Below are 21,327 nucleotides of genomic sequence, written 5' to 3' on the forward strand. Positions count from 1 at the left end.
TACGATGCCAAAAATAAAGAACGGTTGTTTACCCAGAGATTTTATAATCCTTTAAAACAAAAATTCAACTTTCTCCTCTTCTTTTTTTCACTCATCTTCATCCCATCATTACCTCTTTGTGACTCTTCACTTGTGTTTTCTTCTTTCTTATTCTTGTCAATCTCTTCTATCTTTGATTCCCCTTCTTCCTCATTCTTCCCCACCTTTGGAGGTTCCCTTTCCATTTCAAGAGGTTTTTCATCTTCCCTTCTATCTGCTTTCTTTTCTTCTTTTTTCAATTCTTCTTTCTTCTCATCATTCATGGGAGGTCCATCTTCAGATTCAAGAGGTTTTTCTTCTTCTTTTAGTTGTTCATTCTTCTCCTCACCATCTTCTTTCTGCCCTTCCTCATCCTTGTCACCCTCTATCTCCTCCGATGTCGTCTTGGCTGCATCATCAGACGCTTTCTTGCTTGAATTGACCACTTCCTTGATGACCTGTATATCCTTGGCTTCTTCGTTGAGTAGACGGATGTCCCGGTATGCAATTGGTCCCTGATAATAATAATAATGATAATAATAACAATAATAATAATGATAATAATTGGCTTTTATATAGCGAGATATCAAGCTATGACTGCTCAAAGCACTTCACAATTATTATTAACCGGTCACTGGATTCTTTTTTTTTTACAGCCTATTAGACATACACTTGCTAAGCCAAAAATGACGGTTGTTTCCTACCGGTAACCAATTAGCCCCTTGATGACACTGGCCAAGTGCGGATTGACGCTAGGCCATAGTGGGAGTTGAACACATGACCCTCTGATTACACTGCAAGAGTTAGAACCACTACACCACGATGCTTCCATAAATAGTAGGGGAAGGCGGGGTAAGTTGAGCATAGGGGCAAGTTGAGCCACCAGCCCCAGGCCAATAATGAATGAGTCAGACATGACCCATAGCATAACCCCTAACCCCACCACATTGTTTTCAACTTTGAAACAAAAAGTAGTTTTTTAGAGGGAAAAACATGAATTTCAGCCAAAAAAGTAAAAAAGAGTGTGAAATAGATAAGTGCTTTGAAAACACACACGTCTTTAAATATAATAAAGACATGATAACAACATTATTAGTCCAGGTATGGATCTTTATTCTTGTCATAGTCTTTTATATGATGGATGCATAATAAATGTGTGGATACAAAATTATCGCACTAAGTACGGACTGGGGTAAGTTGAGCCAAACAGCATGGGGCAAGTTGAGCCATGGTAATTCCTATGGTAATGTATCTTAAAAATTAAACAAACCATAAAAATCAATTGAAATGCTGGCTGAAAGGAGCAAATTTAAATGACTGCTCTTTTCCTTTTAAAGGATGTAAGTATTTATAGAGAATTAGCAAGTGAAAAGACTTTAAACAAAAAATTGACATGCTGGTTCTCCCCTCATACATTTTGTACATAGTTTTTGTGGCTCAACTTACCCCAGAAGGTGGCTCAAACTTACCCCATATATGGGGCAAGTTGAGCCATTTGACATCGTTTTTTTCAAAGGTCACAATGACTTTCAGTGTGGGGATAGAAAGTTATATATAGGTGGAAAATATTTCAGAAGAATTAAATTTCAAGGCAAGGTACTTATTTCGACAAGATTGTTAATCATATAAATTCTAACATGCAAAAAGCAAAAACTGTCACAACTTACCCCGCCTTCCCCTACATGTACATATTGTTACATAAAATATATCATTTAGGGTTTGCAAGACCTGCATGTACTATATGAAATGTTTTTTTGCAAGTCACCTTTAACCCTTAGGTCTGGACTATGTTGATGCCTAACAAGACAAGGAGGCTGATTCAGCCCCCTCCCTTCAAAGAAAAAAAAACCTGGCAGTTGATCCAATGATCATGACCAAAATGGACAAGCAAGTAACCCACAATGCCATTTTCAACAAGGTGGATCACAAACCAGGAGTTTTACCTAATTTTGCGATCAATATTATATAAAATGATTTTTTTTACCCTTAGATGACCTTCGACCTTATTATCCTCATTATCCTCATGAACACTCATTTCATATTACCAAAGGATCATTTGAACCTTGTGCGATAAAAATTTATGCAGAAATAAAGAAATGGGAGCAAGTTGAACAAAACTTCAAAAAGGATAGACATGACCTCGTATCATTTGACCCCTAGATGACCTTTTTTTTTTTTTTTTTTTTTTTTTTTTTTTTTTTATATGTTTTATTGGATCAACAAAATTACAAATTTACAAGTGATTGTTACAATGATTTAAAATAGATGTAAAACAATAGTTACAATATAACAAAACAAAAAAAAAAAAAAAAAAAAAAAAAGTTAGAAAAAAAACACATAATACAAAGCATGGTGTCTGCTTGGTAAAACTACTCGCTAAGCTTCACAATCATTAATCAGAATAAAGATCAGGATTGAATGATGTCTGCCCTATTGGTGGAATTTAGGGGGGTGGGAAGAAAACACATTAACAGGATGCGAATGACCTCTGCGAACCAATGACCTCTGCAAACCAAAACAAGCTGAAGCTCAGCATCATTATGTGAAAAAATAGCTTTCTACCCTATAAAATGGCAAAATGTAAACATTATAAAGAAACCAAAATATTACACCTTTTGTCAGATAGCATCCTTCTCAGTATTGATTATCCTGTACAACTTTCTTATGAGTGTTTCCGTCTAGTAGGGTAGGTCAGTTGAATATTGTTTTGGGTATAGGGGGAATACTGTACAGCCATTAAAATTTGTGGCACCTTATAAAAAATACAATAGAGGATTCAAAATATAAACCTCCATTTCTTGAAATGAAGAGGCAATTTGTTATTCTTTTTTGCAATAGCATATTCTAAATTTTTGTGAGTAACAATATATGTTTTGTAACCTTCAAATGATGGAATTTTCCCTTGAAATTTACATATATATATGTAATATTTAAGTAAAAGAAACAGAAATGTAACAAATTTGTCCTTCTCACAACCAAACATCTTCTCAAAGATCGAGGGGTTCACCACTCTATTCATTTTCTTACTCATAACATGAATAATCTCGCTCCAAATGGGTTTAATTACAGGGCATTCCACAAACAAGTGAATATAGGTCTCTGGTGATGAGGAACAAAAAACACAATCTGGGGAATCTTTCCTTTTTATTTTATATAAAAAATTGTTCAGGGCTATAGCCCTATGAAACAGTTTGAAGTAAAATGAACGAATACGTGTAATATTTGTAGATTTCAAATTACTTAAATGAATTTTCTCCCAATCATTTATACCTGATTCACTGAAATTCCCCCAATATTCAAATTGTTTTTCGGGTAAAAAAGTTTTCAACATGACACCATAAGCATATTTTGGGATTTTGTGACTTGCAAGAAGTTTTCTTTTAATTTCCTCAAATATTGTGTCAGGTGTGAACTCAGAGTAGGACAGCCAGTCTTCAGGAATATTCTTCATCAGGAAATTATATTTTCTCCTCTCATGAGGGGCTATATCATACTCTAGTATCAACTCTTCAAATAACATACTGCCAGGGAGAGGGGGGTTCAGTAAATCAGAAATAAATACAATTCCATTATTTAGCCAATTCTGATACAAGAAATACTGCTTTGACTTAGATCTGACATTTTTATTGTACCAAATACACTGGCATTTACCAATCAATGAAAATGGTGTATCCCATTCCAGTATAGTAAAATATTCCCTAAACAAGTACCATGTTTGAAGTGATTCAGCTAATTGCGAGGAAATTAATTTATCAAGAACACATGAGGGAGCATTAGCATACCATAATAAATTTTCTTTAGAACTAAATCTCTTTTGAACAGAAATTTCTATCTCTTTCCACAAACTTTGATACTTGTCATCCAATAATAATTTTACCCAAAACATTTTCTGCGCCAGAGAAAAGGTATAGGGGTCAATCATGCGTAAACCCCCCTGAGAAAAATCATTACACAAGAATTGCCTTCTGACCCTATCACTACCATTGTTCCAAATAAACTTGTAAAACAGTGAATTCAATTGTTTAAAAAATCTTTTAGGAATTCTAATACACAGCACAGAAAAGAAATAAAGCAGCTGTGGTAGCAATAGGGTCTTTATCACACAGATCTTCCCAACAAGGGACAAATTTCTGGCTCTCCAACAATTTAAGGTAGTTTCAATAGATTTAAGTTTTAGTTTATGATTAAGATTATATAGATCAGCTGTGTTTATTGAAAAAATGGATGCCCAATGTTTTAAACGTACGTTGGCTCCATTTTAATTCCTTACTTGCAAAGGGGTAGGAGGTTAAGCCCTCTTTTGAGCCAATCCATATTGCCTCTGATTTATTGATATTTAATCTACATCCTGAACTCTCGGAAAAGAATTCAATGGTATCAAATAAAGATTGGAATGAGTTTTCTGAACCATCAATAAAGCAAGTGGAGTCATCTGCCAATAAGGAAATTTTTAGGTCTGTGTTTTCTACAGGTATTCCTCTGATATTAGGGTTTTGTCTAATTGCAAGTGCCATACATTCTATTACTAACAAAAATAAATATGGGGAAATTGGGCACCCCTGGAAAATTCCTCTTTGCATATCTATTTGGTTTGTCAGATTTCCATAATTAATTAAATAACTTTTTCTTTCAGCATACAAAACCTTGATCCAACTGATAAAATTTTCACTAAAATTGAATTTAGATAAAACCTTGAAAAGGAATGTGAGACACTATCAAAAGCTTTTTGGATATCAAGGAGGAGGATTGCACCAGGGATGTCTTTTGATTTGGTGTATTCAATTATGTCTATAATTAAGCGAACATTATTTCCAATACTTCTTCCTTTCAAAAACCCAGACTGATCAGAATGAATAAGTGAATCCAAACACCTTTTCAAACGATTTGCAATTGTTTTTGCTAAAATTTTATAATCAACTGTTAGAAGAGATATGGGTCTATAATTTTTTAAATATAAAATATCTTTATCTTTTTTAGGAATCAATGTGATTACTCCATTCCTTTGAGAAGAGGACATCGAACCATTTTGTAAGGAAAAATTAAATGAGTCAAGAAGCATATCTGATAAATCCTTCCAAAAAACAATATAAAATTCTACTGGTAAACCATCAAATCCAGGTGATTTATTCTGTTTCATAGAGCAAATAGTAGTATAAAGTTCCTGTTTTGAAAAGGGTTTTTCAAGAAAATGCCTGTCATCTTCATTTACAGATGGTGTTTCAATAGAGTTCAAAAAGTCCTCTATGGTTTTATTTTGGTCAGTACAATGATTCTCTGTGTACAAATTTTGGTAAAAAGAGTGAATTTCCTCAAGTATTTTCTTTTGACTGCCATATATATTTCCATCTCCATCTTTAAGTTTAAAAATAGTCTTTTTTTCACCCATTCGCTTTTCTAGATTGCAGAAATATTTTGAACTTCTTTCTCCTTCTTCAGCCCATTTGATTCTAGAACGAACAATGAGACCCCTTGTTTCCACTTCTAACATATCATCTAAAGCCTTGGTCAGAAATTCCTTTTCAACAAGCAAAGCTTCATTATCAGAATCAACCTTCAATTTTCCATCAATTTCTTCTATTTCCTTCAACAAATGATTTTTAGCAAAGTTTTTTTCCTTCTTTTTCCTCGCACAATACTCCAGACATGTTCCTGTCAAAGTACATTTCAAGGCATCCCATAATACGTTAGCATTACATTTTGAGTCTATATGAATCATCTTAAATTCTTCAATTTTGTGTTTTATGGTTTCAATAAAGTTTGAATCATTGTGCAGGTATTGGCAATTTAACTTCCAAAAAGATTTACCTCTAACTGGATGGATTCCTTTAAATTTTAGTATAACTGCAGAATGGTCAGATTGAATACCAGGAATAATTTTAGATTGCAAACAATTTGTAATAAAGTTATCTGAAACCAGAATAAAATCAAGACGAGATAAGACTTTGGGTTTTTTTTGATGCCTGGAATATTGTTTAACATTCTGGTGAAAATTCCGCCAGATGTCACATAAATTAAATTCCTCAATGAGCGCAAGTAACATATTACTTGCATTCACGTTTGAGTGTCTCTCTTTGGTTAGTTGATAATCCAAAGGCCCTAAAACAACATTAAAATCCCCTGCACAAATTATGGATGAATACTCAAAATTGTCCAATTTGCTAAACACTTCCAGAAAAAAGTCTGGGTCATCGTTATTGGGACCATATACGTTCATTAAAATCAATGGTACATCATTGATACTAGCAGATAACAATAAATATCTACCATTCGGGTCATTATACAGTGATTTAAAAGTAAAAGACACAGAATTACGAATTAAAATAGCGACTCCTCTACTATTAGAATTATGACTCGAAAACCAAATTCTTTCACCCCATTGCTGTTTCCAGGTAACTTCGTCTGATTTTGAAGAGTGAGTCTCTTGAAGAAAAATTATATCTGACTCAAGTGATCTTAAATAATGAAATATTTTTCGTCTTTTCACAAAATCTTGTAAGCCCCTACAGTTAAAAGTAAGGAATTTCATGTCCATAATTCCAATTGAATAACCACCTTGATGCATACAGGCAGGCCTGCTGAATTCTTCAAACAGAAATAAGGTACTGCCAGCAAGCAAAGCATACAAAACTTACACAATATGAATGTTAGCTGCAGTTCATTGTAAAAATCATCATATAAAAAAATATTAACCATGCTTTGTAAAAAAGGATAATAATAATTGAAAAACACAAGCAACAAATTATGGTTGATCTTCATGACGTATGGGTATATTTTCTTCTCACAATTAATAAATATAAATAAAAAAGAAAAAAGATTGAAAACTATTATTAAAGACAAGAAAAAGGAAGGCGGGCACATGATAAAAGGACAGGACTTCAAATCAAAACACAGTCCTGATCATATGTGCACTGATGAAAAGATAGGCAAAAAAAAAAAACCACACACACATATGCACTAAAAACCGACTTCTGGCAAAAGAAAATAATTAATCTGTTTGGTCTACTTAAAGATAAAATATAACATAAAAATAAAAAGACCCAGCAAAAGGTCAACTGTAAATATCATGATCCAGCTAAACCAACTTGCTGTATACTGTGTAAACAGCTTTCCTATAAAATGAGGTTTCCTTGTACATAAGCTAATAAATATTTAACCAACAACATGAAGTTTCCCTGCAGCGTCTCTAAAAGCCAACCTTGCCGGGTACATAAAAAATGCTTTCTTGCCCTCTCTTTTCAAGTTCTTGAGTTGGTCTAGTTTTCCCCTTCTCAGCTCAGCCACGCGTTTTGAAAAATCTTCAGAAACATAGATTTTTTGCCCCTGGTAGGTGCTCTGCTTAAATTTAGCAATGCATGCTTTGCGCACAAATTCTTTCCCAGCGTATGTTGAGAAAGCAACATGGATGACCCTTGGGGATTTGGCTGCTTGTGAATCTGCTCGTACGACAGTGGGTGTGCGATGACAACGCTCAATAGATATCTTGGGAACATCACTGGATGGCTGAACTCCGACAAAATCATGAATGAGATTCTCCACGAGCTTTTGGGTGTTTTCTCCACGGCTTCGAGCGTCTGTGACCCCATGGAATACCAGGTTATTTCTCCTGCTGCGATTCTCAAGGTCGTCTAGCTTTGATACCAAAACCTCGTTCTCAGCTTTCAATTTGTTCACTTCCCTGACAACTTCATCCAACTGGATAGTACAAGCTGATATTGTTTCCTCGTTGGCTTTTACTTTCTCATTGATTTTCTCAACTTTTTCCACCACAAGCATCTCCATATAATGTTCTAGATTAGTAAATCTTTGATCTAACATGCTGGTGAACTTACTGAACCATCGTGGAGGGGAATTGGTATCTCCTTCTTGTTCATCAAACGTAAGAGTGAGCCCTCGCCTGATGTTGGCTGCGCTGTTCTTGGCATCAGCTAAATCTTTATCGACTTTCTGCTTCATCGGAGATTCATCAGGTTTCTTTGCCGAAGATGCGGGGGAGTCCATCAGCTCATCCCGTAGCACTTCAAACTTATTCGATTTCCCCATTTTCGTATTCGGATTCGGCTTTTCTGGAGTATTCAGCTGCCTCTTAAGACTCATCTCGTCCCTAAAAATTCACGAAACACTGCTCAAAAAGACCAATAACTTTTCTTGTCACCAATCGTGTGTCCTCCGCCGGTTTTTAGTGAAAATGTGGGATTAAATTCCACTCACAACTTTCATGACAGATGGTCAAGGGCGCCCTCACCCCTAGATGACCTTTGACCCATCATCCTCAACAAGACACATATAGTATCCCCCAAGCATGAAACATGCTAAGTATTAACATAAATGATACAGAAATATTAGAAAATTGAACAAAAACTTGAAAACACTTTTTTGTAACAAACCAAAAGGAAAAGTAATCACTAGGTCTCTGCTGACCTTCAATTGGGCGGGACAACAATTGAACAGTTAATTGTTCAGAAAACTTGTACAATTCCAAAACATTTGTTAATTGGTATTGACACTAGAATGTGCAAGTCATCAATATCGGATTCCCTAAAATCAATTAGACAATGTTACTTCCCACAGCTCACGACATGCCGATGAAAGAATTAAACACACTTGTACAATACCATCATATTGCCTTACTTTATAACTTATTTCATCTTTATGTTGAGACTGTTAACACATGGTTAGCTCTGGTAAAACTACAAACTCCCATCCTTTTGTTAGCTCACTAACAAAAGACTGAAAATTGACGGATGAAGTCACAGGAAGTTGAAAAATATTCTTTTGAAAATCATTTCACAATTTGCATAACTTATTTGGATGCTTAAATAGCGACATAAGAATTTGATTAAGCACTATGCATCAATAGTAATCAACTTGAATTCCGTATACATAGGTCCTTTAAAGGACAAGTCCACCCCAACAAAAACTTGATTTGAATAAAAAGAGAAAAATAAGCATAACACTAACAATTTCATCAAAATCGGATGTAAAATAAGAAAGTTATGACATTTTAAAGTTTCGCTTCCTTTCACAAAAATAGTTATATGCACATCTCGGTCGGTATGCAAATGAGGGAACTGATGACATCACTCACTCACTATTTCTTTTGTATTTTATTATATGAAATATGAAATATTTTGATTTCTCCTCATTGTCATGCAAAATGAAGATTCATTTCTCCCTGAACACGTGAAATTCCATTATTTTAACATTTTGTGCTGCAGGCAAGGAGGTCCTAATCATCAAATTCATAAAAATTGAAATATTGTATAATTCAAACAATAAAAAACAAAAGAAATAGTGAGTGAGTGATGTCATCGATTCTCTCATTTGGATGTAACTGGCTCGTTCATATAACTATTTTGTTAAAAATAAGCGAAACTTTGAAATGTCATAACTTTCTTCATCCGATTTTGATGAAATTTTCAGCATTGTGCTTGTCTAATTTTTCTCTATTGATTCAAATCAACATTTTTCTGAGGTGGACTTAACCTTAAACTAAACAACTAAAATTGATAAGATTTTGAAGCAAAATGGATGCAAGATTTCATTGCTGTGGGGGCTTACACTGATACTCACCTTACTACTTCTTGAATCTTGGGCTGAGAACAATAGAAACAATGAAAATATTAAGAAAGACAATGAGATGAATAGAGAAAAAAAAGATTTTTTTTTTTTTGGGGGGGGGGGAATTGAACTAAAGGGCATTATCAGTGCATATGTGTATGATTTTGAACTACACAGTACTGTGTTTGACTCATTAACACGAACAGGAATAATTTTTTCATTATTATTCTTGTGCACTGTAAAAGACAAAGTCCTGAGAAATACACACAGAGAGATGCTAGATGATGTGATATTCCCTAAACAATAACTGAATATTTATTATTCTAGGCAAAGGCATGCAAGGAGATCAATGAACATACATACATGTAACAAAGAGGGAATTCATAACTTGGGAGAAAAAAGTCAGACTTTCTAATGAAATTTGACGTAGATGGAAATGGTATAGATACCTTTGTTCCAGACACATTCTGCAATATCATGTTTTTCTCCCTCAGTTTGATCCAATCTGATGAGATACAGAGGAACCTTCCCTTGATTGGCTGAAGATAACTACATCAAAGAAAGATAAACAAGTATTCTGATGATTAAACCTCAGTTTAACCACAATGAAAAAGCATAGTCCATGGTTCTATGGAAAAACAGCATTTCTCTAATCATAATTCTTCCATATTCAAGATGGAGATTGTGTACAATAATGTACTAATAAATGTAAATTTATTACATACTTAAATAAACTTAAATAAGCTAATCTTCTCATTGCACAACACATTAATTTTTTGTCTGAGTATACTAGATCCAGAAGAAATCTCTTTATGGATTGGGGAAATAGAGAAGAAAAAAAAATCAACACAACAGAGAAGGTATTTCTTGGTAAAAAGGTAATGATACAGTAATAATATGACAATGCTAACTATACATATTTTAATTCTCTTTGTAATAAATAAAGTCATTGATATCTACGTCGACACCAAGCCTTGGGATAGTTTTATTACATCATTGATCATTTGACTAATCCCTTACCTTCCTGATGACACTGCAATCCAAGATCATATTAGAGACAAGATCAGAGAACTCCCAACGAGCTTGACGAGGCATTTCCTCTGACATATCAGCAAACAGTGAACACTCCAAGCCCTGTATGTACAAAAGTTTGTTTCTTAGCTGGGATAGTATCAGAATCAAACATTTTATTTAGGAGCAATGAACGCTTCCATGAGAACATATTGGTTCATTTGAGCAATTATATAAAGGTATCATAATTTGGAGAACTGGTATCAAACCATGTCAATGTGATGTAACACCAGTATAACACTGCCAGTGATAAAACCTTGCATGCATCTAGAAAAATCTGAATAGGAAATAACTGGATAGATCATCAAGTCACTAAAACAAAATCTTGATAGATTCTTGATTGCAGAGTTGAAATTAATACCTCAGCCACTGTCACATCAGAAATACATTAAGCACCCAACTTCAACATTTTAAATCAATGACCTTTGACCTAATGGCCCCCAATTTTCACAATTGGAACGGATCTTTATCATCCAAACTTGCATCAAGTCTGAAGTTGATCCGTCAAATAGTTTACTTATACTAGGAATTTTGATTTCTCTAAAATTTTGAATAGGACTAAAGCTGGGGATAATAATACTAGCAAGGCCCGCTGGGAGACTAGTTTTCAGAATTTAGGAAGCTTCCCTGGGTAAATATAACATTATAATTATCATTATTATTGTTATGTCTACTGATATATTCTATTCCAAAGCCCCTTGTCACGGTTGCCTCATAACCTAGGCATACATTGCTTTCTCCTGTGGTGAACAGCAATGAAATGTGATGTTGTGGTAACAGCAAAGATATAACACATGTACTGACCTGGAATGGAATATCCATGAAGCGTTCTCTCAACGGCTGAATGTGACTAAGCTGAACCTCATCAGCGTGTGCATAATCTAACCATCGTACCTCTGCTGTATGCTGCAAAGACAAATCATCATCATACATAGGATTCAAAGATCAAATAGAACATTTTCCATCTTTACAACCGACTATGGCTCAGCAGCTGCATCTTATCAGTCTGTGCATAGTCTAATAATCGCACCTCGACTGGGTTCAGATTTGACATTCTTCATAATTTCATTCCATAACTATTGTAAATGCTTTGGGGAAGTAGGTTAAAGAGCTGTAGAAGCAACAAGTTTTTGTTCTCAATCCTTTCTTTACTTCAAGAACTGCTCATGCTATGACGATATGAGAAAATTACAACTGATCATATAATAGCAATAATACATATGATTTATATAGCACACTTCCCATCCTAATCACATGCTCAATGCACTTCAGGGCAGATGATACAAGAAAATAGGAAACAGAGAATAATAAATTCAGCAAAGTCCGATATAGATGAAGTCACACGTACATACTTCATGGAATTACTAAAGAGATAATACTCACCTCTTTGAGTTTCTCCACTCTTGCTCTGTACCATCTATTATCTTGATAATACTGAGCAACACAGAGGGAGCCTTCTTGAACAGTCAGATCCTCCCAACCATGAGTTATAATATCCTTCCTAATAGAGAACAAGATATGAGATCAGCGACTATTTTTTTTATGAAAAGTGTAGGTTAATCATCTTCTTCTATTGCAATACAAACATATATATCCATAAACATATTCATTAGATTGACAATGTTCCTCTTTGTTCATCTATTCACAAGTCTTTGTTCATCTTTTCACAAGTGAGTCAGCACTAGTCTGAAGATGACAGAAGACACAGTTGATGATAGCTAACAGGGTAACATCAAATTAATGGTGAAACGATTGAAAAAAAATCACTGCTTATTGCAAAGATACAGAGATAAGCTGCAAGTTAAAATCCAGAAAGGTAAAATATTACTTTGATTTCATGGAATCTTGAATCGAAGAATGTACACAGCTGAAACAGATTTTGGAGGGGATTTATATGTTGATTGTAACTCTTTTACAAAAAGACTCATAATATCATGGCAATTTACTCTGAAATTTTAATGAAAATTATCCTAAGAGTTAGAAAAAAATAGCTTGTTAAGAAAGCATTGTATTACAGTACAAAATGACAACATGATTGAGATTATTACATTTGAATAGATACTACATGATTTGTTCACGTATGGTGGCAACTTCAGTCAACAATAGCAAGCCAGAGTTGATGACACGAGTTGTCAATAGTGGGAAAAGGGTGAATGTATTTAAATAAAATTTTAATGAATTCCTACAAAATGCAATGTAACTCTTCTAATTATCAGATGATTTCCTCTAAGTGTGGTAGACAGGGAGCCATTTCAAAATGCTTTTCATAGAGCTAGTTAAAGGGGAATGAAACCTTTGGAATAAGTAGGCTTGTGCCGTAACAGAAAAATCAAAGAATAAGAACAAAGAAAGTTTGAGAAAAATCTGACAAATAATTAGAAAGTTATGAGCATTTGAATATTGCAATCACTAATGCTATGGAGATCCTCCCATTGGCAATGCAACAAGGATTTGTGATGTCACATGTATAACAACTTTTCCTTTGATGGATTATAAAATACCATCAAAATGTCTCTTCCTGCTTTTTATTATGGTGATACAAACTCTTTATCCATGAGGTATTCTTTAAAAATCTGTATTACAATACATGCCCTCCTACAGAAAGAACAAATGATCTACTGTGATAATAGATGTGATAAAAGAGGCAATTTAAGTGAAATATATACTTAAGCAATGGGGAGAGTTGTTCACAGGTGACATCACACATCTTTGTCGCATTGCCAATTTGAGGATCTCCATAACATTAGTGATCGCAATATTCAAATGCTCATATCTTTCTTATTATTTGTCAAATTTTTCTCAAACTTTCGTTGATCTGTTAATTTGATTTTTTTCTGTTTTCACACAAGCAATCTTGTTCCAAAGGTTTCATTCTCTTTACAAATAAATGTAGTCGGGTGCATACAATAGGAATACATCTGTAGCATCAACAAGGATCACCAGTCATTCATAAAGTCATTCATAAAGTCATTCGTAACTTACAAACCACCTTATGAAACACCCACCTGATCTCAAAGCTAAGATCATCTAAGAGGTTTGTGATTCCTTCAACCATGTCCTGACACACCCAGAAACAACCCCTAGCATCCATTCGACTTTCAACGTAACCCTTCAGCTTGTCTCCTAAAAACAAAGAACATAAAGTAATATACACATGGGTTAAAAAGATTATATGCTGGGTTTGCAGTACCGTAATTAATGGGGGTTTCATTTAACACCATTTTACAATGATTCACATCACAGCAATATTGTAAGACACTGATATGCAGAAGACTTCATTTCCTTCCTAAACTATTCCAGTCTTTGATGGAGTTATCCTCGCACTAACTATTTCTCATCCAATCAAAAATTAATAGTATCTCACTTAAACATTATTAATTAAAGTACTAACTGACCTTCCTTGATTTCCTTGACACTATCAGCTAGTGGAGTTCTTTCATCAGTTTTCTGATTAGCCAGCCATTCAGCGCCAAAACTCTCAAGACTTCCTAAGACCTTGCTGACATCAAGGGCATCGACTGAGATAGATGGGTTCAAAGATGGAATGTCTCCTGGTGTCTTCTCACCCAGTAGTTTCTCAATCTGTAATGTTGATATGGATCCAAATCAAATGACTGACTGAAATCTATCATGTGACCTGTATTTTACTTTAGCTCATAGTAAAATTGCAATAAATGACTGGTACTTGTACTTACAATTCTACTGACTGGTCTTGGTATTCACAGGATGTTTTATCCATTAACAAGGATCCACTTTGCTTTTGGATTATATTCCACTTACACTCACTTGTTACCTCTGAAACAGTCCAAACTCCATCAGCTCTGCCCGAGGCATTCCAAAGGTATATTGTGCATGTAATTCTTACTAATACTCTCAATGATATGTATTATTTTAGAATATTAGACCGATTCACTAACACATTCAAATTTCATGTATACTTTTAACACAACTGTTCATCACAACGCAGGTGATATGCAAATGAGAGAGTCAGGGATGTCACACACTCACCTTTTCTTTTGCATTTTATCATAAGAATCATAGAATACTTCAAATTTTGCAGCTTTGGTGAAATTTACACATGTTTAGGGAGGAATAAAACATTGTTTCACATTGTAATGAGGAACAATTTGAAATAGTTCATCTCAAATAATAAATACTGAAGTGGATGACATTAACAGTTCCCCATTTACAAACATACCAGGATGTACATACAATCAATTCATAGATTTAAAGGTCAAGTCCACCTCAGAAAAATGTTGATTTGAATCAATAGAGAAAAATCAGACAAGCATAATGCTGAAGATTTCATCAAAATCGGATGTAAAATAAGAAAGTTATGACATTTCAAAGTTTCGCTTATTTTCAACAAAATAGTTATATGAACGAGCCAGTTACATCCAAATGTGAGAGTCGATGATGTCACTCACTCACTATTTCTTTTGTTTCTTATTGTTTGAATTATACAATATTTCAATTTTTACGAATTTAACGATTAGGACCTCCTTGCCTGAAGCACAAAATGTTAAAATAATGGAATTCCACGTGTTCAGGGAGGAATGAAACTTCATTTCACATGACAATGACGAGAAAATAAAAATATTTCACATAATAAAATACAAAAGAAATAGTGAGTGATGTCATCAACTCTCTCATTTGGATGAAACTGGCTCGTTCATATAACTATTTTGTTGAAAATAAGTGAAACTTTAAAATGCCATAACTTTCTTATTTTACATCCGATTTTGATGAAATTTTCAGTGTTATGCTTGTTGAATTTTTCTCTTTTTATTCAAATCAAGTTTTTGTTGGGGTGGACTTGTCCTTTAATGATTTCTTTTTATTTTAAATCTATACAAATGAACTTATTACTGGGGTGAACTTTAAGTGAAATATGAGAATCAAGCAATTGAGCACTCACCTCTTCTGCTACCTCTGAATGCTCACTCATGAATTTTTCTGCTTCAGAAGATACAACTTTTTCAGCCTTCTCATGGCACTGACAAGAAAACAAGAGGCAGAAAATAAAGCACATGAATGGCAATAACTTTTTTTTTCATCCAATACACCAGTATATACTGTAATAATTGAAGTAGAATAAATTACATCCCAAAATAGCTGCTGATACCTGTATTCCAAACACAAAAAGTTTCCATTTTGCAAATTAAAAATTTGATGTTGTGAATAAGTATCATAATTTACCTCATTGTGAATACTTGTGTGTGAAAGGATGAATTAAAACTGACTTACACTTTATTGGTGAGCATGAATAATATTTGCCTATCATAGATATCATGACAAATTTATGAATTTTCAATTAACTTTATCTCTAAAAACTGACATTTCCAAATCATTATTCCATGAGCAATCAAGAAAATGTTTTTATTTCAGGTCAAATCTTCACTTCTAAAATTAGAATATTACTTGATACAAAATTAACTGCATGGCTATCAACAAAGATTATAAAAAAAACCTGTGAGACTCATTACCAAACTTAGTGAAATACATTAGAAATAGTAAGATTTCTTACACTTTGCAGTTTCTTCAAACGTTGTTCCAGATCCTTTTCACTTGTCGCAAGCTGAGCTTTGAGGGCGCTAATACTTTGATTCATACATGACATCAGTGCTTCCTCTTTCTTCTTCAGAGCATGATTAATAGCTACCAAAGCTTGTTGTACAGTGTACTTATTGTTTTCACCCCTGGAGAAAGTTCAAGAGAAGACATGGATTGGCATGTAGTAACAAGTTTTAAAGCAAAATAAGGCAATTGATATTAAGGAAACTGAGAAAAGGTATCAGATCAATGTTGTAATTCGAAATTTTGAATACTGAACAAACTTCTCCCCAACAAACCACCTCATATTTTTTTCCAATTTATAAAAAAAAATCCAGAAGTTTTGTTTTTAATGCCAGTGAGTCTGAGAAAATGAAAATAAACAACATTTATAAATTTTAGTAAATGGGTACTAAAACGGATGAAATTGCTCAAATGCTTGAGCACATAACTGGCCCAGTAAATCCCGAGTAATAACATCATTGTGTTAAACAGGGCCCATGGTAAAACAATTTCTTGGAACTCAAGTGGCTATTATTCAGAGCTGCCAACCAGAAAAAGAACATTTTAGTATTTTCAAAGCTGAAAATCAGTATTTCAGTGAGGAAATCAGTATTTCCAAAAAAATATCGTAGGACCACACATACAGCTGAAACTTTAGAAATCAGTATTTTACAAGAAACTAACAGTATTCTTCTCACTTTTTAGTACTAACTACTGAAAATCAGTACTACTTGGCAGCTCTGTATTATTATATTGCACAATGTAATTTACCACTCGCTGTGTAATATTACTTTAGCCACTGGATTTCTAACCTAGTACCTTCATACAACCATGCACCATTCATATAGTTTATGAGATTTGGAATTTCAAAAGGTAATCTGTCTTCTTCTGAAAACCTGTAAGATGTGTATACCTGCTTGTGATGTTTTGGTATGCATGCTTGATCTCAACAAGACTTCTCTTCAACACCTGTTCCTTCCTGCAAATTAAAACAAAGGAAAATCGGCACAATTAAAACAACATCCTCAAATATTAAACATTTTGCTGACAGATGAGTTTAACATGTAAATTTCAAGGTCAGTAGATTACAAAAGGAGCTTAAATCATTCATGCTCTATGAAAATACAGATGGGACAAATTTGAATTTACATACATACATACACATACACTGAATAATTATCAATAGACTGAAAAAAAAAACATTAATGGATGTCAAAGTTTTCAACAAAATTCAGTCTGGTTTGTCAAGAAATAATTTCATTCATTTCTGTCAAACATTGTAAATAGACAAGGTTTTAAAAGTGATAATGTGAATAAGAAACAAAAGTAAATTGACATCTGTGAATGGCCCAAAAGCCCAATAGTAGCCCAACATGCTAGGCTGGACAGATTCAAAGAGAGTGCATAAATAATTATGGTTTATTGTGTAATATGAGATTGTGATGTTGTGAAAATTCTAATTGACAAGGCTTTAAATGTAATGATATAAACAACCTAAACCCTGTCACCTATGGCCCACAAACCCAATAATACTATTCTTTCAAACATGCAAGATATATCTTTATTATGCAAATCACTTTAACTTAACTGGATCAAGTAATCTCAAGAACAATACCATTACAGATCTGAAGACAGTGTATAAATATAATGGTTCAATTGAATGAGCAAGAAATGATTGTGATCAGTGATAAAAGGTAATTTTGTGACAAGAAACACTTACTTTTTGTAGTTTTTCATGTTGTCCTTGAAGTCCTCTCTTTTTGCCTGCAGATAAAGAATTGGAGAATAATCAAACATATGATTATCAATAGAACATTATGTAACTTTCCTGAAATGATTCTTTTTTTTACATTAAAAGTTCACAAACGAATCTTGCAACTTTAAAAAGTGTGACACTATAAGACTGAACTAATTACTAATCAAGGATACCTTCTAATTTTTTTTAATTACTATTATTATTTATTCTTCTACAAGCAATACATACCTTGACCTCAATGGTTTCAAGTTTATGGTCTTTCATGAAACCAACATGAAGAAGATTGGAACACTCCAAACAAAGAGGAATGGCACCTGCATTAGGAGATAAAAATTACATTACAAATGAAAGCATTGCTGAATGAAACAGAATTAGGAAGCCATGAGTCAACTGTCACCACATGTAAAAGCATCTATTTACATGTACCTCTCCTCATTCCACAGTCAGAAATATACATGATTGTACATGTAGTTCATGAATGGAAAAGTTAGTTTTGAAGAAAACAAAAATCATGTGGCTATACCCAAGGACCAAGGTGACTGTAGGCCTGAGTAACATTGGACTATGAAATTTAATTTGGTACCAGCATGGGCTTGTATCCGGAGACCTGGATCTACTTTACTCTACCGACTAAATTGAATACAATTTATTGGTTTACCAAATAAGAGTTTGGGGCCTTTTACTTTAGGGCCATTGGCCTTAATCCAGCCAGTGCCTTATCCTGGAAAATGCACATATAGCTCCATTCCCAAGGGAAAGCAAGGGATGACCACATGTAAATTAAACAAGACAGATGTTCTGAAAAAAAAATTACAATCTCTTAGTCTTTGACTCAAAAAGAGACTTGCTTGGTTTGCAAAAGCAGTCATGTCATGGGGCACAGTCACAAAAGAAAAAAAGTTTTGGTCAAAACTTGCAGGACTCATTGTCTAACATGAGATGCATATAGAGGGTGACATGATATTGCTGCTCTTTATATCTTTATAGAGTAAAAACCCCAGAAAGCAGACAAAAATGATTTCAACCCCTTCCCCACAACTGCAAGCCCAATTAAGTAAAAACGCCTGGGACAAAAACATACCCTAAAGTTCTTTGGCTAGTCTTCTTTTAAAAAAAGCTTTTGGAAAAAAACATACCTTATATACGTTTGACCCCGCGATCAACCATTGACCAGTCTTTCTAAACCACCCTTTAAAAAAAATTCTTCGTTTTAATATACCCTTAACGAGTGCACGCGCAGCCCACATCCAAAACTGAAAAACACCCCTCGGCTTTAAACATGTTTTTTTTGTCAATTGTCACACATGTGTACTGCAATATATTTGACTGCCAACTCCCCCCCCCTTGTCTTGATGTGATCGGTGCGAACTTGTAATGGGAATGGGATGAGAGATGCCTGTGTCATGTGTGTGATGCTGCAATATTTCATCTAATTTTCATAGTTTGACAATATGTTTCACTTCGATATTTTATTCATTTCTAAAACATTTTTTGTTTTTTTTAGTTTTTAAAATACATTAAGTTTTAGAGCTTATTCCAGTTAAATATTTAAAACTAGATTTACGACAAGTCTTCAATTTTTGGGATGGCATCCTAGCTATAGGCCTACTAGGGCCTATAGTATACTTAGCCTAGTTTAGTTAACCATGTTGTTTTCACTTGTTAACATCTAACTCTATTCTCACCTGCGCCTGCTGCAGCAGCATCACTTTTTCCACCTTGTCCTTGACCATGCTTTCCACAGTCTGCACATTCCACTTCGGATGCCTTCTCACAGCATCTGCCACAGTTGTTCTCCATCTTTGAAATCACCATCCACTCAAACAAAAAATAATCAAATTACCAACTATTGTTTTGACAAAACCTCGACTCTCTCTGTTCGTTCAGAATCATAAATCCGTACCGGTACTTACGCACTGGCACTGTACTGCGTATTGGTCATGCATACACACGGCACCTATATGCACGGCATACACATTCCATGCATGTACACAACGTGCGTGCAGTGTGGTGTCGCATTTTTATGAAAACAACGACCAAAAAATTACCTATAACTTCGATTTACGGTGTCCTAACCCTACAAATGCTAAATAAAGAAAATACATGCACTGAATTTTCCTGCGGCATGATGTTTTCTGCTGGACAAGCGCATCCATGGGTTGGAGCCATAGGCGGCGGAAGCGGGGGGGACGGGGGGGACGTGTCCCCCCTAAATTTGAGGAGGGGGGGACGGTCCCAAAAAAATTTTTAGTTGATGACTTTTTTTTTTTTTTTTTTTTTTTTTTTTTTGCATGCTTGTCAATTTATTTTTCCTACGCGTCCCCCCTAAAATTTTTAGGTTGAGAACCTTTTTTTTTTGCTTGTCAAATTTTTTTCTTGGGTTGTCCCCTCCTAAAATTTTTGGCTTCCGCCGCCAATGGTTGGAGCAGGGGGCAGAAGGGGTCTTTATCTCCCCCAAAAAAAAAGTAGAAGGGGAAAGGGAAATGGAAAGAGAACGGGGAAAGGACCGTGGAAAAGAAACAAAATAGAGAACTAAGGAAAAGGAAATGTGGTCGAGAGGCCGGCCGGGAAGTAAGGGGAGAGTTAATTGAGAGAAAAAAGGAAAGAGGGGGAGAGAAATGGGGAAAATGAAATAGAAATGAAAATATACGGAATTAAGGGAAAGGAGGGGGAAGGGAAGAAAGAAGCCAAAGTGATCACCGTGCAATTATACTGATCTGGAAGGGATTTATGAGCGACAATTAGGGGTATACTGGGTATTCTAGTTAACTCCGGGGTTATAATGCCTTACCCCTTAAACCTTATTTTGATTTCGGATTATATCGAACCTTCGAAATTACAAACCTTTGGAATAACAAAATTCAGACCGTTGAACCTTCGGAAAACGAATCTTCAGAAACACGAACTTTCGGAATTACGAATGTTACCAAAACAGTTACTCATCTCCAACTTCCTTCAGCGAGCATATACATAAATCATCAAATTATTACTGATTCTCAAGAAAATCGATTGTGATTGATCGATGGGTAACCTATGAGACCTACAGCTGAATTTACACAACGTAGTTGCAGTGTCAAATTTGAACTAGACAAATCAGCACTCCGAAGTGCAGTCACTATACACGCTCTTTAAGAGCTAAATTAGCACTTCATTTTTTAGGGTGTACAGGGGCGGCGGAACGTCATTTCGTTTTTGGGCCGGGGGGAACCCCAAAATGGCACTTATGTTGCAATATGTGTGTTTTTGTAGTAGGCCTATAGTTGAGCAAAGCAAAGTTTTGAAACTCGCTTTTTGATCAATATTATGGCGCTAATTACTTAAAGGGGCATCCTTGATATGTGAGCGCGAATCGCGGGTTCACTGAACTT

The 21,327-nt window shown here is 34.6% G+C and overlaps 1 protein-coding gene across 1 annotated transcript in view; it reads right to left on the reverse strand.

Annotated features, from left to right (window-relative positions):
* The window catches only part of LOC121416257, a 38,474-nt gene extending 18,602 nt beyond the window's left edge, over positions 1-19,872 (reverse strand). The window contains exons 1-14 of the mRNA XM_041609772.1: positions 19,645-19,872; positions 18,188-18,273; positions 17,924-17,967; positions 17,117-17,182; positions 16,175-16,346; positions 15,566-15,643; positions 14,043-14,229; positions 13,653-13,770; positions 12,031-12,148; positions 11,452-11,553; positions 10,597-10,710; positions 10,026-10,125; positions 9,589-9,611; positions 113-533 (exon numbers count right to left, since the gene is read on the reverse strand). Of these exons, the coding sequence (XP_041465706.1) occupies positions 113-533; positions 9,589-9,611; positions 10,026-10,125; positions 10,597-10,710; positions 11,452-11,553; positions 12,031-12,148; positions 13,653-13,770; positions 14,043-14,229; positions 15,566-15,643; positions 16,175-16,346; positions 17,117-17,182; positions 17,924-17,967; positions 18,188-18,273; positions 19,645-19,774 (1,759 nt within the window). The 5' untranslated portion in view covers positions 19,775-19,872. The remainder of the gene's footprint in view (positions 1-112; positions 534-9,588; positions 9,612-10,025; positions 10,126-10,596; positions 10,711-11,451; positions 11,554-12,030; positions 12,149-13,652; positions 13,771-14,042; positions 14,230-15,565; positions 15,644-16,174; positions 16,347-17,116; positions 17,183-17,923; positions 17,968-18,187; positions 18,274-19,644) is intronic.
* Positions 19,873-21,327: the final 1,455 nt, after the last annotated feature.

The sequence above is a fragment of the Lytechinus variegatus genome, chromosome 5, assembly GCF_018143015.1.
Source record: "Lytechinus variegatus isolate NC3 chromosome 5, Lvar_3.0, whole genome shotgun sequence".
Taxonomy (NCBI): domain Eukaryota; kingdom Metazoa; phylum Echinodermata; class Echinoidea; order Temnopleuroida; family Toxopneustidae; genus Lytechinus; species Lytechinus variegatus.